General features: G+C 46.2%; 1 protein-coding gene across 3 annotated transcripts in view; it reads right to left on the bottom strand.

The window, feature by feature from the left end:
- Positions 1 to 16,235, bottom strand: part of LOC135368219 (influenza virus NS1A-binding protein homolog) — a 35,210-nt gene that overhangs the window by 7,459 nt on the left and 11,516 nt on the right. For all 3 annotated transcript variants that reach the window (XM_064601368.1, XM_064601366.1, XM_064601367.1), the window contains 8 exons: positions 10,599 to 10,822; positions 9,727 to 9,911; positions 9,536 to 9,660; positions 7,436 to 7,560; positions 6,864 to 6,992; positions 6,510 to 6,786; positions 5,633 to 5,836; positions 1,864 to 2,103 (listed from right to left, as the gene is read on the bottom strand). In XM_064601368.1, the coding sequence (XP_064457438.1) occupies positions 1,864 to 2,103; positions 5,633 to 5,836; positions 6,510 to 6,786; positions 6,864 to 6,992; positions 7,436 to 7,560; positions 9,536 to 9,660; positions 9,727 to 9,911; positions 10,599 to 10,757 (1,444 nt within the window). In that variant the 5' untranslated portion in view covers positions 10,758 to 10,822. The remainder of the gene's footprint in view (positions 1 to 1,863; positions 2,104 to 5,632; positions 5,837 to 6,509; positions 6,787 to 6,863; positions 6,993 to 7,435; positions 7,561 to 9,535; positions 9,661 to 9,726; positions 9,912 to 10,598; positions 10,823 to 16,235) is intronic.

The following is a 16,235-nucleotide window of genomic DNA, read 5'->3' as shown; positions in this document are numbered from 1 at the left end:
TGGTCCTAACGGAACAGTACGTTTTTGTGCATGCTGCTGAAAGAACTTTTTCTATCTTGATTCGCTACTTTTTCGGCCTCTCCCAACTGTCTCTCTCATTTTCTTTCTTTCCCTCACCCAATCCACTGCTCATCATCTCCTTGTCATTGTCACTTACTCAGTCCATATATTTAATTATGAAAGGTGGCAACTCTAAGTACAAGACACCAAATTTTGTGACGTGCCGCACACCATAACGAGACACTGGATAAGACTGCACACCAGCACCAAATTCTGACATTGAACCAAGCTCATGGACTGCAAAATGCAGACAACTAAGCACACAGGTAGGTACATATAGCCACTTTACAATTATTGTAACCTGCCCTATGCCTGCAGGGACGCTCCCGTTCTGGTGTTAAGCTCTATCTGAGAACAGCCACACTGACGGCAATCAACATTGGCGCACACACACTCACATTTCACACGTGTCACAAATATGGCAATAAGGACCTTAGATGATAATTAACACCCCGATGAAGTTAGTGTGGAAAACTTGCTCACTGTGGTGGTGAATGCGTAACTGATGCAGTAATTTGAAACATTCACATAAAAAAAAAAGAATAAGATATGCACGTGAAACAGGGAAGGTTTTGTACATGATGAGCAGCCCTATATTAACACAGAGACACTGCCGTAATTTGACGCGTATAAGCCACACCGCAGATAAGCTGCATGACCCGTTATCAGTTTTGAAAATTTTCGGGCAGATAAGCTGCACTTCGGGCAATACGATGTGACTTATTTGTGGGACAACGGAGACCGTAGAGAAGGCCATAAACCCTGTGGTCCATACTTCGGGGTCGTCAGGGTGTACGACAAAGGAGATCTACGAAGGTGTTCTACGAAGACCGGATTGTGCCCTGGTTGCATGTTTTTCATCGATCGACGGGTCAGTGGCCTTCCAGAAGACATGGATCACTGTCACCGCTTTCGTTAAAGCTGCTTGGGGGAAGGCACCAGGAACGTCAGTCTACTCGAATGTGGACGTGCCTAGACGCGCCCCCGTTACGCATTGTTTGTGCATTGGCAGGGCGGTGGTGTTCCAGATACACTGTCGGCCCTTTCGTTAAAACCAGCCTATGGGGGAAAATACCCGGGAAAAATAGTCATCAGATAAGCCGCATCGGTGGATGAGCCGCAAAGCGCCCGTGAGAGAGAGAAAAAATCACGCATAAGCCACGGCTAATATGCGTGAAATTACCGTACACACCCACGCATGTCTCCGGGACCGTCCGGAACTTTCCTCTTTGGTTTCAGTTACAGCAGCACCCACGTCCACGAGCAAGCAAGCGGCGAATATTTTCCTACATATTCTGACATCACTGCCTATCCCACCGAATTTCAGTTCATGGTTTATGATTACAGCTGTATGTCATGGATGTACACACCCCAATGAACATGCACAACAATTCTTCACATCCCTGCAGAAAGTGCCCCAGTTTTGTCCTTACTGCTACTCTTCCTAATTAGTATTATATCCACTGTAGTTGGAAGATTCCATCGAAAGCTACTGGGGATACTAAACTTTAGGCTGCTAAACTGTTCCTAGTCATGGTAACAAATGCTTTCGTTCTAAGGTTCAAGTCCTGTTGGGCACACACTACAAGACGCAACGCCATATACAGGATAGACTGTGCCTAGTTCTGAAAGAAGGCAGTTGATGAAAAGAAATGCTGTTGAACATGGCTATAGGATCCTGCTTAGTCAGCCGTTTCACATCATGACTGCCTTATCTAAAAACCATCAGCCATAACAGTAAATCACCGCGAGAAAAAAAAATTGTACACTCCACGCAGGGTGGAGGTAAGAGCGATATCTCACCAGCATTCGAGCGAGCGACTGTAAGGGGAGGTAGTGCCTTCCATGAGCTGCCATCGTACACCTCAGCAGAGGACAGCTCCTTGCTGCCATCACTGCCTCCAATGGCATAGATGCAACCGTCGAGCACAGTCGCGTCTACTCGGCCACGAGCCGTCAGCATGGGTTTCAAGAGAGACCACCGATTTGTATCCTGGTCATAGATCTCCACCGTGCGCAAGCATTCACCACGATCGTAGCCACCTGGCAGGAAAAGCAAGCACATGATCGGAACCAGTTTTGGGCAAGTTAATCAAAAAGAGTAAGTAAGAATTACAGGTAACGTGTCAGAATAGCGACAGAGTCAAAGGAACAGCCATATGTGTCTTCCGTATGTTCCGTATCTTCTGTATATGCTATATACTGTATGTATCTACCGTATTAACTCGCATATTAGGCTCACCCGTGTATTGAATGCACCCCAACATGAGTGCTAAAATGCTGGTACTTTGTTGTTCAACAACACATTAAACACACCCAGACTCAAGTAGCACCGCCGGATCCCGAGTGACTAACGATCAATGCGACAGACATCGAGGAGTATTTCGCCCACGCTTGATAGAATGGGAGACGCAACGTCCCATTCCGGGGAGATCGCCACGGAATAAAACGGCAGTCGAGGACGGGGTTTGCAATTTTCTCCTAAGTGTGGAACACATTACCTCAATGGCGCAATGTTTTTGGGTAAAAAAATGTGCATGTTATACGTGAGTAAACATGGTAACTACAGCGAAGTTACGAAGTAAAAGTAACCTTAATTACTAGAGCCAGTTTTTAAGAAACCGCGTTAACATGTATCCAACACTAAGAAAAGCAGTAGCACTACTGACTAACTGCAATTACGCCACATGCTCATTAAACTCGAGTTGTAGTTTTTTTTAAGTCTTTACCTGTAAGCTGCAGTACACCAAACGAGATGCGGATGAGCAGTGACACATTGCTCTTATGAGGTGCGCTAGGTGCCAGATGTGCATGGGTTAATTTTATTCTGACTCCTAGAGACTGTTAAGATCCAAGTCATAAAATGTGAACTCTCGATATACAAGTTAAAGGCCAGGGCGTAAAACATATTTTTGCCCATATATGATATATATTTGAAAATAATATATTTACTAATTGACTAATCTTGGGTTCCTGTGAAAGGGAAAAGAAAGTGAAGGTTGCAAACCACCCCACAGACTATGCACCATTTTGCAACCCCTTTTGCAATGCTCTATTACTTCCCAAACTTGGTGACTTTGTTTGCTGTTATGTGGAACCCGATTCATGACAAATTCTATGAAGACCATTGTTGTTGCTCTCTCGCTGTTGAATTGGAGCATTTCGCGGAGTTTGGAGTTTGGAGTTTTCTGGCGCAAGGATATCAAAGATCAAGCTGCGCCGTATAATGGTATGTAGGTGTATCGTAGTCACTGTGATGTCTTGTGGTTTTACTAAAATATGATATTGTTGGGTTTTCCTGCAATATTTAATAATGTATACACGTACTAATGTCAGATAACAAGTCACGTCACACGTCATTGTCCGTAACATTGAACCACAGGGATGTGATCCCTTATAGGTAGAGCCGGACGTTTTCGGGTTAAACCCGATTTGGCCCGAATTTACCCCCCGAACGACCCAGCAGGCAGTCGGGTTTAACCCGATTTCTACCTGTCGCAGCTCCCGTTCCGTAAGTTGGCTTTCCTGCGTAAGCGAAGCATTTGTGCATGCGCAAACGCTGCCTCCACGTGCGAGCGCCTCGCGCATGCGCGCCAGCCGCGCCATGACGAAGGAAACTCGCCTTTTCGCTTTCGATTGCTATCGGCTCTTCGTAGTTTCGTTTGATGAACCTGTGCATTTATGCATTTCATGCATTAACGTCGTGACGTTTGTCTTTTGACATGATGGCGGGTCGTAAAAAGAAAAAGACTTGAAGACTGGGTCATCGAGTACAACGATTTGGAAATAGTGAAGATGGGTGACAACGGAAACATGCTCGCGTGTAACTTTGTGCTGCCGTCAGACCCGGCGAAGAAACCCTCGCACCGGCAAGAAGACATGATAGTCTAAAGAAGAAAGCGAAAGGTGCGCAGACCATGTTTGAAGTTTGCTATCGTCAGCGTGAAAGAGAAAAGAACGCCGAAGGTGTCGTTCGTAAGTTCGTGAGCGCACCGGCCAAGTGGAATAAGCCTCGAGCAGGCTGATGGTCTGCTTGGAGACTTTTGTACGCAAACACTGTCCAGCGGCCAAAACAATGCCCGGAGTGCACCAGCTTCGTCGTAAGCAACTCATCGAAGTTTTCGGCAAGCCCATGGTGGGATTCCGCGATGATGTGAAATACGCAAAACTGAGCTTCATTATCGACGAGTCTCCCGACATCCTGGGGTATCCTACCGTAAATACCTGCGATTTTTTAAAGGTTCTTTATCTGCGGCGTTGGATATTTTGTATAGCAATAACAATATTTTCTCTTGCGATGGGAAAATTTCTAAGCCAGAGGTAAAAAATCTAAAACCATTATTCCCTAGAAACTGGTACACACTTTCATTTAAAACAAACTTCATGCAAACCAAACAATTAATCGCAGCACTCGAAAAATGTATGGGGATTCCCATAGAGGCCTCGAGGTGTGATGCACTTGCCTTAAAGGTCTAGCCATGTAAATTTTGCAGAGTTCCTGTGTCATTCTGAGCAAGAACGACGAGCTGTATTTCACCCGAAAAATACGCAAATAAAGAAATTTCGCCCGATTCCACCATGTTTTCCTGCTCACCAGATAACACCCGATTTTTACCCCCCGAATTCTAAAAGCAATAAAACCCGAAAACATCCGGCTCTACTTATAGGTATATATGGTGGCCAATGTATAGACAAGTACTTCTACGTGATGTATTCAAGGCAGATAGTCGAACTTAGTATATTAAGGGTACTGAGCTGCGGAACTTTGGAGAAACACCAGGCAAGGGAGTTGCCAATATTCCTCTGCTTCGCGTACGAAACTTCGGCGGTTCTCCTGGCGAGGGGATCACCCAGCCCTCTACCCCGAAGGGATTCCAAGGGTGCTCCAGGCGAGGGAGTCACCAATATTCCTCTGTTCTGATGAACTTCGGAGCACACTCAGGCGAGGGCCTACGTCCCTGTTCCTGCGGGTTCAGTGTTCAGAGCAAAGTGCATTTCGCGGAACTACCGTAGCCGACATATGATGGAATTTTTGAAAGTTTCATTTTTAATGAGAGGATAGAGAGGTAGCAAGAAAGCTGGTGGTATAGATCCATAACTTAAAAACCCGAGACTGGGGGACAAAAAAAATGACAACACAGACAAGGTCCTCCATGTCTGTGTTGTTATTTTTTTGTCCATAAGTCTCAGGTTTTTCAGTTATGGTTTAGTTTGTATTTTCCTTTTCACGATATTCGGCGGGACGCTGAGGTTTGAACAAAAAAGCTGTGCTGCCCACGCAGCAGGATGTTTCTTTTTGGAATTATGTAATGCTGGACAACTTGTAGATAGTGTAAATAAACAGCTTCATCCGCTGCAACCTGGATTGGCCTGGCTATCTCCAAAACGGACTTGAGCCATCCCTCCACCATCTCTTTCACGACAACACTTCCCCGTAACAGTGAACGAGGCAGACAGGACACATCAAGAGCAACCCCATCTGCTTTGTTCACTGACCTTGGTTTTTATTGTGAAGTTGCCAACGGTCGGTCATGTACCACTCGGCCGCATGCTTTTCGTGACTTTTACTCACCACAAACAAGCAGCTTGCCCTGGAACTCTACCGTTCCCATACTGCAGCGTGAGCTCATCATCGGAGGCACAGTTGTGTAACTTTCGCCGCTGTGTGCTAACTCTGGTGGGCTCTCGGTCCCCTTTGATGCCGTGTTCAGACGTTGGACGACGGACAGCACAACCATTTTCCCATTAACCAGGGCAAGTCCCATAGTGCTGTGAGCTGCAAGAAAACACACACATTAGAGGAATGATTCTTTTTTTTATTTATATTATAGCAGCGTGGCATGTACGTATAAGTCAGGGTTGCGGAGTTGCCGCTCCAGGGTTGGAATGATACCGGAATCATTCCAGATTTATCAGAGCCCAGAATAGAATTGAAATGGAATGACGGAAACTGTCCTAGGAATGGAACAGAATTGGGTTTTTTTTTTTCGCAGGCCGATATCCACCACTCGCACAAAAATACTAAGGTAAGATAAAGTACAAAGTATTGCAGAAATTGAGGAATCAATAACCGAGCCGATGAGTAACGCCACCGCTGCGCTTCCCTTCGTGGGGCAGTCAGAAATGTCGAGTCCCAAAAAGCAGCGTAGTATGTCCGTTTTGGCTCTTGGAAGATGAGAAGTCCTAAAAAAGGGGTATGCTCCGGAGCAAAATGAGTACCAAAAAAGGGGGCAGTCTCTCTGAAAAGAAGGGGAAATACGTTGGTACTACGGGGCAGTTGACGGTGCCAAGAGTTTTGTCCAGAAAGTCCAAAATATTGGTCGCCGACTGTAGTAGTAGTAGTAGTAGACTGCTAATAATTGTTGGCTATATAGCCAAATCTGGCAACCCTGGCAGCAGCCGTGAAAATAGAGGAGGAGGAGGAGGCACCCAAAAAAGGTGCTAGCTACCTCCTGTAGATGTTGTGGCAACCACTTTCCAGTCCCTGTCCTCCTCGTCGGACGAAGACGATCCGCTGGAATCTGACCGCGTGTACAGGAACTGACGGGGTTTTGCTGGGGTGGAGGCTTGGCTCTGACGTCCCTTGTTCTTGTTACCGTTGGGCTGGGAGAGACGCCGGGACAACCGCTTGTAGTCCTGAATCATTTCCGTGTCTCTCGCGTCCCCCGTCTCGATGTCGTTGCAGTCATGTAACGTGCGGTCCAGATTCAAGTACAGCATGTGCACCTGCGATGCATCGTACATTACATATACGTCGAGCCGATAAATGTAAAGAAAACTCAAACGCGAGCAGCTATGCTTACCTTTTCGGTGATAGCCTCAAGTGATCCCTGCTCCCCAAACGTCGACCTCATCCAATCCAGGACCATGTGACAAAGGTGCTTGTTGTTTGTGGAATCCATCTCAACATTACTGTGCTGTACAAGTTCAACCTAAGGACAAAATGGGCGTGCACAATGAAAATAAGCGACATGTGGCAAAAGCAATGAGAACAGCAGAGAAAAAAAACAAAAACAATTCCATCCCGTTGCCACATTAAACCAGTTCATCGATAGAAAATCTTTTATTTAAGCCCTTTCCCGAATGAATATTGTTTCATAAGCTCTTATTATAAACCGCGCATAAACCATGTGTATGGCAAACACATCCTTCACATTACTGCACTGTCTATGCCCTCATGCCTGTGCTCTATTTCTCCCCCCTTATCAATCCCTGAATCCCATCTCACAGACGACACATAGCAGACGTACCTTTCACTTCCACAACGTGGAAGGCAGCTAAATTTAGAGACTCATGGAATACATGTGGAATGTGCGCTCGATGTGGAAATGCAGTGCATACATGCATACAAAATTAGAACCATGCTCTTATTCACCTGTATGTGAGGCAGGCTCTGGAGTTCCTTACTCTTGAGCACTTCACTGATGTTCTCTCGCACATAAGCATCTACTTGATTCACCAAATCTTCATCTGGAGCCTGTGCCAAGATTGCACGTATCCCTGTTCATAACAAGGGAGACAGCTGCACTCAGTCGTCTAAAGATGAGGAACTTACTCACAACTTACTGCACAAAAAATGTAACGACGTTCCAATGAAGTTACGCCTTATGAAAAGGAAGTTCTCAAGTTACTTTTGCAAAGTAATGAGTCACTTTCAAGTCACCTGCAGCATATTATGCATTCTCTAGTTCCTGACCTTTCTATAATTAATCCACGTCTCGATGTCACTACGGATGGTGCAAGATGTTTCATAGTAGTTTCGCTCCACTAAAATTATACCAATCTTAAATATGTAGAGACAAGCTGCGCCTTTATGCGCTTCCCTACGTTGGTATTTGATTACTTGTACGGATTAACTCCTACGACGGAGCACAAAGCAGGTATCAAAATTTTAATGAGTTGCTGTCCCCTGTTTTGTAGAACATTTTAATGAGCCACCCAGTGCCCTCAGTCATTAGATATGCACCAACTTAATACGCAGCGTTCTCCGTACAATGAGGGGGCGGAGTCAGATGCGGAAGCACTGTGAATGTGCAAGGGCACGAGCACTCCTGCCATATCTCATCAGAAACAGAGGATGCGGCTTGTGTTGAAGTCAAGAATGAGTCAAGCACAAGTAACTTCAAAAAGGTACCCGGGCCTACCAGTCTACCGAACTGTGGCCTTCAAATTCCCTGACATTTCCAGGTTTTCACCGACTACCTCAAGCCAATTCCCCGACAGAAGCAAGAAGGAACTTAGTGTCTGCTCCTACGTTTTGATGCAGGTCACTCATAAATCAGAACATATCGAATAATTGTGTAATACAGGGCATTTACAGAATTCAGACAAACAGTATACAAATCCACCTTTCTCCTTACTGTTTAAAAAAAAGGAATCTTTTTTCTTGTAGTGGGAACAGCTCGTACTGTGTCACATTTGTGACCCTTGTATTCCCTTTTTCTTTGTTAAAGGTCACTTATTAATGAGTCCGCCCCACTTTTCTGCCCCTGAGCTTGTCACGTTGGCGGACTGTTACTTGCGGCCATGTTGCTACTGATCGTCGTTTGCGATTCGCTGCATTATCGTCATGGCACTTCACTGCGATTTTTAGTGACGTAAGCTGCTTTTTGGCAACATCCCTGACAATCCCCTGACCTTTCCAGTCGCATCAAAATTCATTTACAATTCCCAGTTTTCCAGGTTGGTAGACACTGTGACTAACTAAAAAAAAGTACAGCATCTGAAACGCAGGCACAACCATCGAGACCAATGGCCACTCAAGATACGCGTAGCGCCTCCAAGCGTCTAACATGTCAACTTCCCAAAGAACATTACATCCAATGCTCCCTGCCAGGTTGACACGTTACACACTAGGTGGCGCTACGTACATATTCGATGCAGAGCCATTTATAGGGAGAGTTTGGCCATTCTTTGATCTTTTGCCGCTGCATGGGTGGAGCCTATTTTGACGTCAGAGTCATCGTTGCACCGCCCAAAAAGCCTGAATCCGAGCGGAATCCGCGTATCAGACGTCTAGTCCGCGCCATATTGATGCTGTCCTCAGGCTAGTCCACAGCTTTGTGGTCGCGCTGAATGTAATCTGCAGGAATAACCGGCTTATGACCCACTCCGGCCAGTGATAAGGGGGGCTTTGTTGCCGAACTGAAAGAGTTCAAGGACGAAAGGCTTTCGAAGCAAGAATTTCGCACGCGTCTTCTCTCCGTGGATTGTAAACAACGGTCAGCATCAATATGGCGTCGGCGACCAGCTGACGACGGGACAACAATTGACCACGACGAGGGAGGTCGTTCAGCCGTGACGTCGCATGATGCACTTTAAGTTAGGCTCCTCCTAATGGCCAAACTCTCCCTATAAACGGCTCTGATTCGATGGTCCTTCAAGACAGCCTGTATGACAGGGGAAAACTTAGTTACAGTAACGAGTTACCTCCAACACTGTTCAATACTGTTACCTATAATGTGGAGACTCTTACCCGTGCAATTGTCCGGGGTGATGTTACCCACTAAGTGTTGCCCACAATACTTGATCACTGGCTGTATCTTCAACTTGGCTGCCGCTAAGTACATGGCTTTGATCTTTGACTTTGGAACCTCCAGTCTGTAAGAGAAGAACATGCGAGAATAAGGAAACTGTGTCAGTTGTGCGCGTTACCGGTCCACTTACTTGGAAGTGTAGGCGTAATCCACGAGCCTTTCAAACGCACTGATGTCAAAGTTTCCGTTGATCTTGCACTGGTTTTGCATGGTTCCCTTGGTCTTCTGAGCGAGCAGCTCAAACAGGTAGGGACTCACACTCGCTACCACTGCACGATGGGCATAGATTTCGTGCATGTCTTGCCCAGAACCTACCTGTGTGTTGAAAAATACAAGCGGAAGAAAATATTCACAAACTCTGCGAATTATTTGCGTGCTGTTCACAGGGAGGTTTATAGGTGCTATTGGCAGTTGTTGGATTATCAATCATTGTGTACCATATAGCTAAAAACTGCATCATTGACTTTCCAGCATGGATATCTCCAGCTTCCCCCCCCAAAGATATTACAACCCCCCCCCCCCAAATACCCAGAAAAAACGAGAACTGGGATGTCTGGACACCCTTTCTAAATTCAAATGCCCACCTCCAGATTTTAAAATCATGTCCCATCCCATGAATGTCCATCATGGATTTTTCCAGCACACCCCTGTAGTCAAAGAAAAGCCGTATGGAACCGCATTCGCTGCGAGATCGACCTATAGGGGGCGACACCGTCACTTTCTAGTGTGGTAAACACGCTGGCCGATGTTCGGAGTTGATAATTCTTGATAGTTTGCAGTTGAAGATCACTTGTGCCGCGATGGTACCATACTGTTCGGTTCCCCAATGCCCCACCTACTGCACTGAACGCGGAAAATAAACGTCTCAAAGCAGACGACGCGAGGAAGCTACCCACCGCTGCGGTAGTTCATCGTTTCTCCGCAGCGCGCCGACAGTGCCGACAGCGTTCCGTTCGATCTCGGGCCGAATAGTAACTAAGAAAAAAAGTATAATGTACTCACATGAAGCACAACGTCACAGAACTGCTTGTTCTTGCGAAGCTTGTTGAGGTTCATGAGGACCTGGTTGAGGTGGGTCGAGTCGTCAAACACCAACATTTCTGACGTCTTTCTGGGCTTAATGTCCTCGTCTGTGGTACTGATTACCGGTGCTGCATCCATGGTCCCTTCGTTGTCCTGTGCTTCGCCAAATACTAGGACGTCCCTGATGTATTGGAACCTATATCCTGCGCAATCCAAGGGAAAAAGAGCCAGTGAAAACCTCCAGAAGGCCGTTTTCAAACTGGCAAACAGACGGGAGGGCTGAAAAGGCGGGAACGGGGGATTCCTCCAACCTTGAAAGCTGGTATCCCTCCCCCATCGCGCTCACTTGCGTACGTCATCCTCAAGGACGACAGCAGAAACCGAGACGAGACGGCCGGCGCCCGACGGCCCTCGAGATTATCGGACTCATCGCGTCGCGTGCGCAGGACGTCATCCGGGCATCCCACACTCCGCATTTCGTTTGTGCAACATCACATCATCTGCGAACATCTTGCGACAACTGTCCCTTCTGTGTTGTTCCAGCCTCAGAACATCAGTTTATATCTTGCGACAGTCCGAATTCCAACTAAACCCAAACAAACGCTGTCACGTGACTTGTTCCATGCTCACGCAGCCCATTTTTTGCCACCCATCTGAGACAAGGCTTGTGGTTCAGTGTTGCCACTTTAGTGATTTTGTCCCTAAATTTAGCGACATTTTTCGTTTACTGGGTCTAGCGACTTCCTCCAGCAGATCATGATATTTTTAGCGACAGTGATAATGTGAAAATAATGATAAAAAATCAGATCGTGCAGTATTGAAGACTCCGTGGTGTCGGTCTGTGAGACCGTGGAGACAAGAAACGACTGAAACTGAACGCGTGTGGTGAGTAGACTACTTCAAACCGCTAAAGATAGCAAAATTACTCAGCGCTAGAGCCCTGCACGGGCCGACTTTTCCGCGCCGCCCGACCCGGCCCGATGGTCCAGTGAATAGAGCCCGGCCCGGTGACTCAGCGCGTAGATCGCGGTCTAGTATTTCCAGCCGTGACCGTACGCGTTTCTAGCACTTATCAAACAAATTGATAAGTAAATTTATAAGAACAGAAAACAAGTGTTGACGGTTTAACACCGCAACAGCACGAGACCAAATTAAATCCAGAACGCACGCGGCCAAAGTGAAGTGCAATTATAGCACGAGATTTTCTCCACATATTTTGTGGTGCGCGCAAGGAACCGAATAATAGCGCAAAACTGTTTAACTGGTGCAGGTGACACCATTCTGTAGAACATTGTACGCAGCCAGAACGGCTCCCTCTGCCCCAAAGATGTTAATCAGGCTGTTGGGAAAATAGATAATTTGTTAAAGCTACAAAGAGCAGTAATTTTGGGGTATAATTAAGCACATATTTTAAGCGACCTTCCCCCCTCCCTCCAAATTTGGCGACATTTAGCGACTACAAGGAGAGAAAGAGTGGCAACACTGTTGCGGTTACGTCTCCATAGCTACGACCCCACAAAGCAGTGTCGTGATCGGTGTTAATGGCTACATCACGTCGTTTAAGCGATCGGGCTTTGTTTACTCTAGATGGTGTTGCCCCCGGCCGTCAAACGTCATAGGAAGGGATTCCGTGATAGCAGACGACAGCACGTGCGTCAGCTCTAACCTTGACCAGCGCCGCTTGATGCCTCGATTTTCCAACAGAGTTAAGCGCTTTGCTTCAATTACATGTCTAAGCAGCTCACCTGCCAGAAGTGTGCACGGCAACGCTCGACCGGAATACAAAGTACCAAGGCGACTTATCATCCACCGTATCTTTAGGCCCTATACGCGGTCTGCAGATAATCAAATTCGCTGCGTGTGTGCACATACTCCCATTTTTGAGTCGCAAGTCGCCTGCTGCATCGTTTTCGTTCTCTCTCTCTTTTTTTTTTTTTGCGCTGAACATGAATAAAAAGGGTGAGCTTGAGGAAAGAAGAAGAAAAATAACTCGTTATAACCGAACACGCAAAATTATAGTATACAGGGTGTTCAAAATTAAGCTTTCACTAGCACTTTATAAATAGGCGAACAAAAGAAAACTGGTGCTATTTTTCTGTTCCTTGAGTAAGAAACAGGTGCTTCATAATTAGCAGCACCTGTTTCTTACACAAGTAGCGTAAAGTTATCATCCGGTTTCCTGTCATCGCTGTGTTTACGTAGCGCTCGTGAAAGCTTAATTTTGAACACCCTGTATTTTGGTGCATACAAACCGAAAGTTCTGAAGGTAAGTCCGCACAAATACGAAGTTCCATCGAAAACTGTCATAACTGCCTGTATGTGTGGTGGTAGTGTGCAGCTGCGGAACCATTCGAACGTATTCAGTTTGGAAGGAACAGCGATTCGGAATTAGAATACAGAATTCCCCACTGGATTCAGAAATCGAACCGAATGCAATGCGATCCAGCTAATTCGAAATGTCTTAATTCGAACTTCCGGATAATTCGAACTGCCGCTCGGGTCCCGGCAAAGCCCCGTGTATTGCAGTGGGGCAAAACGCCCGGCAATTCCAACACATGAACGTGCGCAACGGTGTATTCCTATAACGAGATTGCCCAGCCGCGCCAGGCTTCCCACTACGCATCGACTCAGAAGCGCCGACTGCGCGTCAGCGGCAAAGCAAGCATCCTCGCTGTTTCAAGGGGATCAAGAACCTTTCTGATGACTACACATTCCGACTTCGTAAGGGGACCACAAAACAACAGCACTTCGCACCCGATATTCGCGACTGGGTACTGTAGAGTTATGTCTCAAGAAACGAACGCGAGTGCATCGCTTTGGGCTGGTTTAATGCCTGCCTGCCTGCCTGTAAATATTCTGGAACGAATGAGTTCTTATATTTCCGCCATCGCGCAAACGTGCGGGAAGGCCTAGCTAGAGTCACCAAATAAATTAAGCTTCGCTTATTTAGTGAGCCTAGCGGCCCATGACTCGTCGCCGACGCAGGCTGTGAACGCCTCATTCAGTATGGCGCCCCCTTCGGTTCGAATTCCAATTTATTCGAACAAATCTTCTGTCCCCTTCGAGTTCGAATTAACGAGATCGCACTGTATTAGGATTGCCTCGGTATTCCAATAATTCGAACATTTGCACATGCAGTAGTTTATCCAGAATCACAGACGTGGGTGGGGGGTGGTTAGTAGTAAAAAAATTGGAGGGGGGGGGGGGTCATCATTACAGCTATGTTGTACATAAAGAAATTTGGGGGTCTCCAATTTTTCTTCTTTTTTTTTGGGGGGGGGCGGGGGGGTGGATAAATCACTGCGCACATGCCTTTTAGAGTCAACATTACACGACAGCGGAAGTGCGCTGAATATCAATGACTGGACATTGATTGATTGCAGTTGGGCGAATATTAGTGACGATCACGTTAATGATGGTAACGTTCGCAATGTGTATATGATGATAATGGTCATTCCTACTGCGGATCTCTCTATAGAGGCTAACCTCTCGAGTCTCTCTAATACCGTCAACCCATCTCGAGGCAATCTCCGTGGTCGTTGAGGTCTTACCACTGCAATGTCAAAATGTGAAAGCGTTAGTTGCAAGGTGTTCTTTCTTAGGAACAATGTTGCGTCGCCACGTTGTTGCCCCCCCCCCCCCCCCACTTTCCCCATTCTATAAATGTTCCATAGGAGACAATAAAAAGAGGATTGGCAACCTCTCAGCGGATAAAGCAGACGTTTAAAAATAGAAACAAAGATCCTGACGGGCCATGTGGGAGTTTTCATTAACGACGGAGAAGGTTGCTTTCGTCAATGACGGAACGGAAAATTCTGTTTATCCCGAGCTCACCTCACCTTGGTGGTATACAGGTTACCCGCAAAACCCCTTTTTTTTAACTCGTTTTTTTTCTTTTTCGGGAAGCAACTGGTAGGAGGCTGGCGTCCCTTCACTTCGAAAACGCATAAGTTGATTACGTTTTACCAGTGATGGCCACTAACTACTTATACAGTAGTTTAACTATAACTACTAACTACTTTGTGATTGAGTAGTTTAACTAGTAGTTCAACTACTTTTCAGGGGAGTAGTTAAAACTACTTTTTTAACTACTGCAACGTAGTTTAACTACATCTATAACCACTTAACGTTGTCCACCAACACCAATCCCTTGTAGTGTTCTTGGACACCTAAATATGAATCACAAGCGATAATAAACTTTGGCTCAAGCCATTGCTACGATCGTCAAATACAAAGCTTGCGGTGGGATTCTTTCTGTGCCTACGCGATAAACTAAGTTGCAGAATTATTTCACAGCAAATGAGGCTTCACTAGACAAGCATTAAAAGTGAAGATTTAGTACACATGCACGACACAATTGCTCTGCACCTCCGTTCTCATCAAACAAGTAGCTCAAGGTAAAAGTCAGAAGCACAATCGTGCCGTAAAGCTTGCGGCACAACCGGAAGTAGTTGGTGCCTTCAGTAACCTAACTACTGTAGTTCACTACTTAAAATAGTAGTTTAACTAGTAGTTGCCACTACATTTCTGCAAGTAGTTGATAACTACTTTTTAACTACAATCAGGTAGTCTAACTAGTAGTTTAACTACATGTAGTTAACTACTGGCCATCACTGGGTTTTACACACAGGACAGTGTGGAGCAGCTGTCCGTAACTGGAATATGTGTGCAGGTGCTGTATACAAAATTTCCTTCAGCGAAAGTCCCGGCCTTATACCCTGGCCAAACGGCAAACGGAATGGCATTTAAGTACTTCACGTCCCAACCAACCATCATCAAGAATGACATCATTCTCTCCCCTGATTTATTGAAAACAGGAGGCGTACGCCCTATTTTGTGACAATTATGCGGAACATAATTGTAACAGGAAAGGCGTACGCCACCTGTTTTCAACAAATAGTTTTCGCTTCTTCAGAATACAGAGTACTCTCCATTTGATCCGACTGAAATCTACTTGTCTCGCATTGTATTCGCTCAAAAACTATCGCTAATGTTGAGGAATATGACGAAGATGCCCATACGATCGGGTCCCTGCTGGTCGTCCCGTCACGCGTGCCCTTAGACAGAAAACGAGAGCTGGGGGGCGATGCAGAAGACGCAGTTGCTAGGAGACGAACACGCGTGATGACGTCACACTGTCTTCGCGAAAGCAATAACCCGGCTGGGAAAGATTACTCTAAAAATACACGCCGGTGACTGTCAATATTTGTATTTCACGGTCCCTATATCGAGTCTGAGCAGTGGCGCGTAGCCAGGGGTTTAAACTGACACCAGCTATAGAAACAAGGCCTGATCGCTTAAACGGACGTGACGTAAATATGAATCCACCAATCACGACGGTGCGTTAGGCTGTGGAGCCGGCTATCAGCCGCATGGACGGCCACTGGTAGACACAGAAAGCCGGTGTTTGAAATCGTCTGCGGCGATTGGTTGATATGCCGGGTGCCCGATTTCGTATGTCGTGGCGTTGTTCAATCAAGTACCCCGAGCTCGTACCCATGGTAGGGCATCTCCGAAAAGGGAAAACGGGGGCCGGGGGGGGGGGAATCCTTATGTAATATAATAATAAATATAATATAAATAATATAATGATAATTATTAAACATCCTTATATTA

Source organism: Ornithodoros turicata, chromosome 9 (assembly GCF_037126465.1).
Source record: "Ornithodoros turicata isolate Travis chromosome 9, ASM3712646v1, whole genome shotgun sequence".
NCBI classification, from domain to species: Eukaryota; Metazoa; Arthropoda; class Arachnida; order Ixodida; family Argasidae; genus Ornithodoros; species Ornithodoros turicata.
The sequence above is the reverse complement of the archived record's forward strand: the minus strand, read 5'-3'. Positions and strand labels throughout refer to the sequence as shown.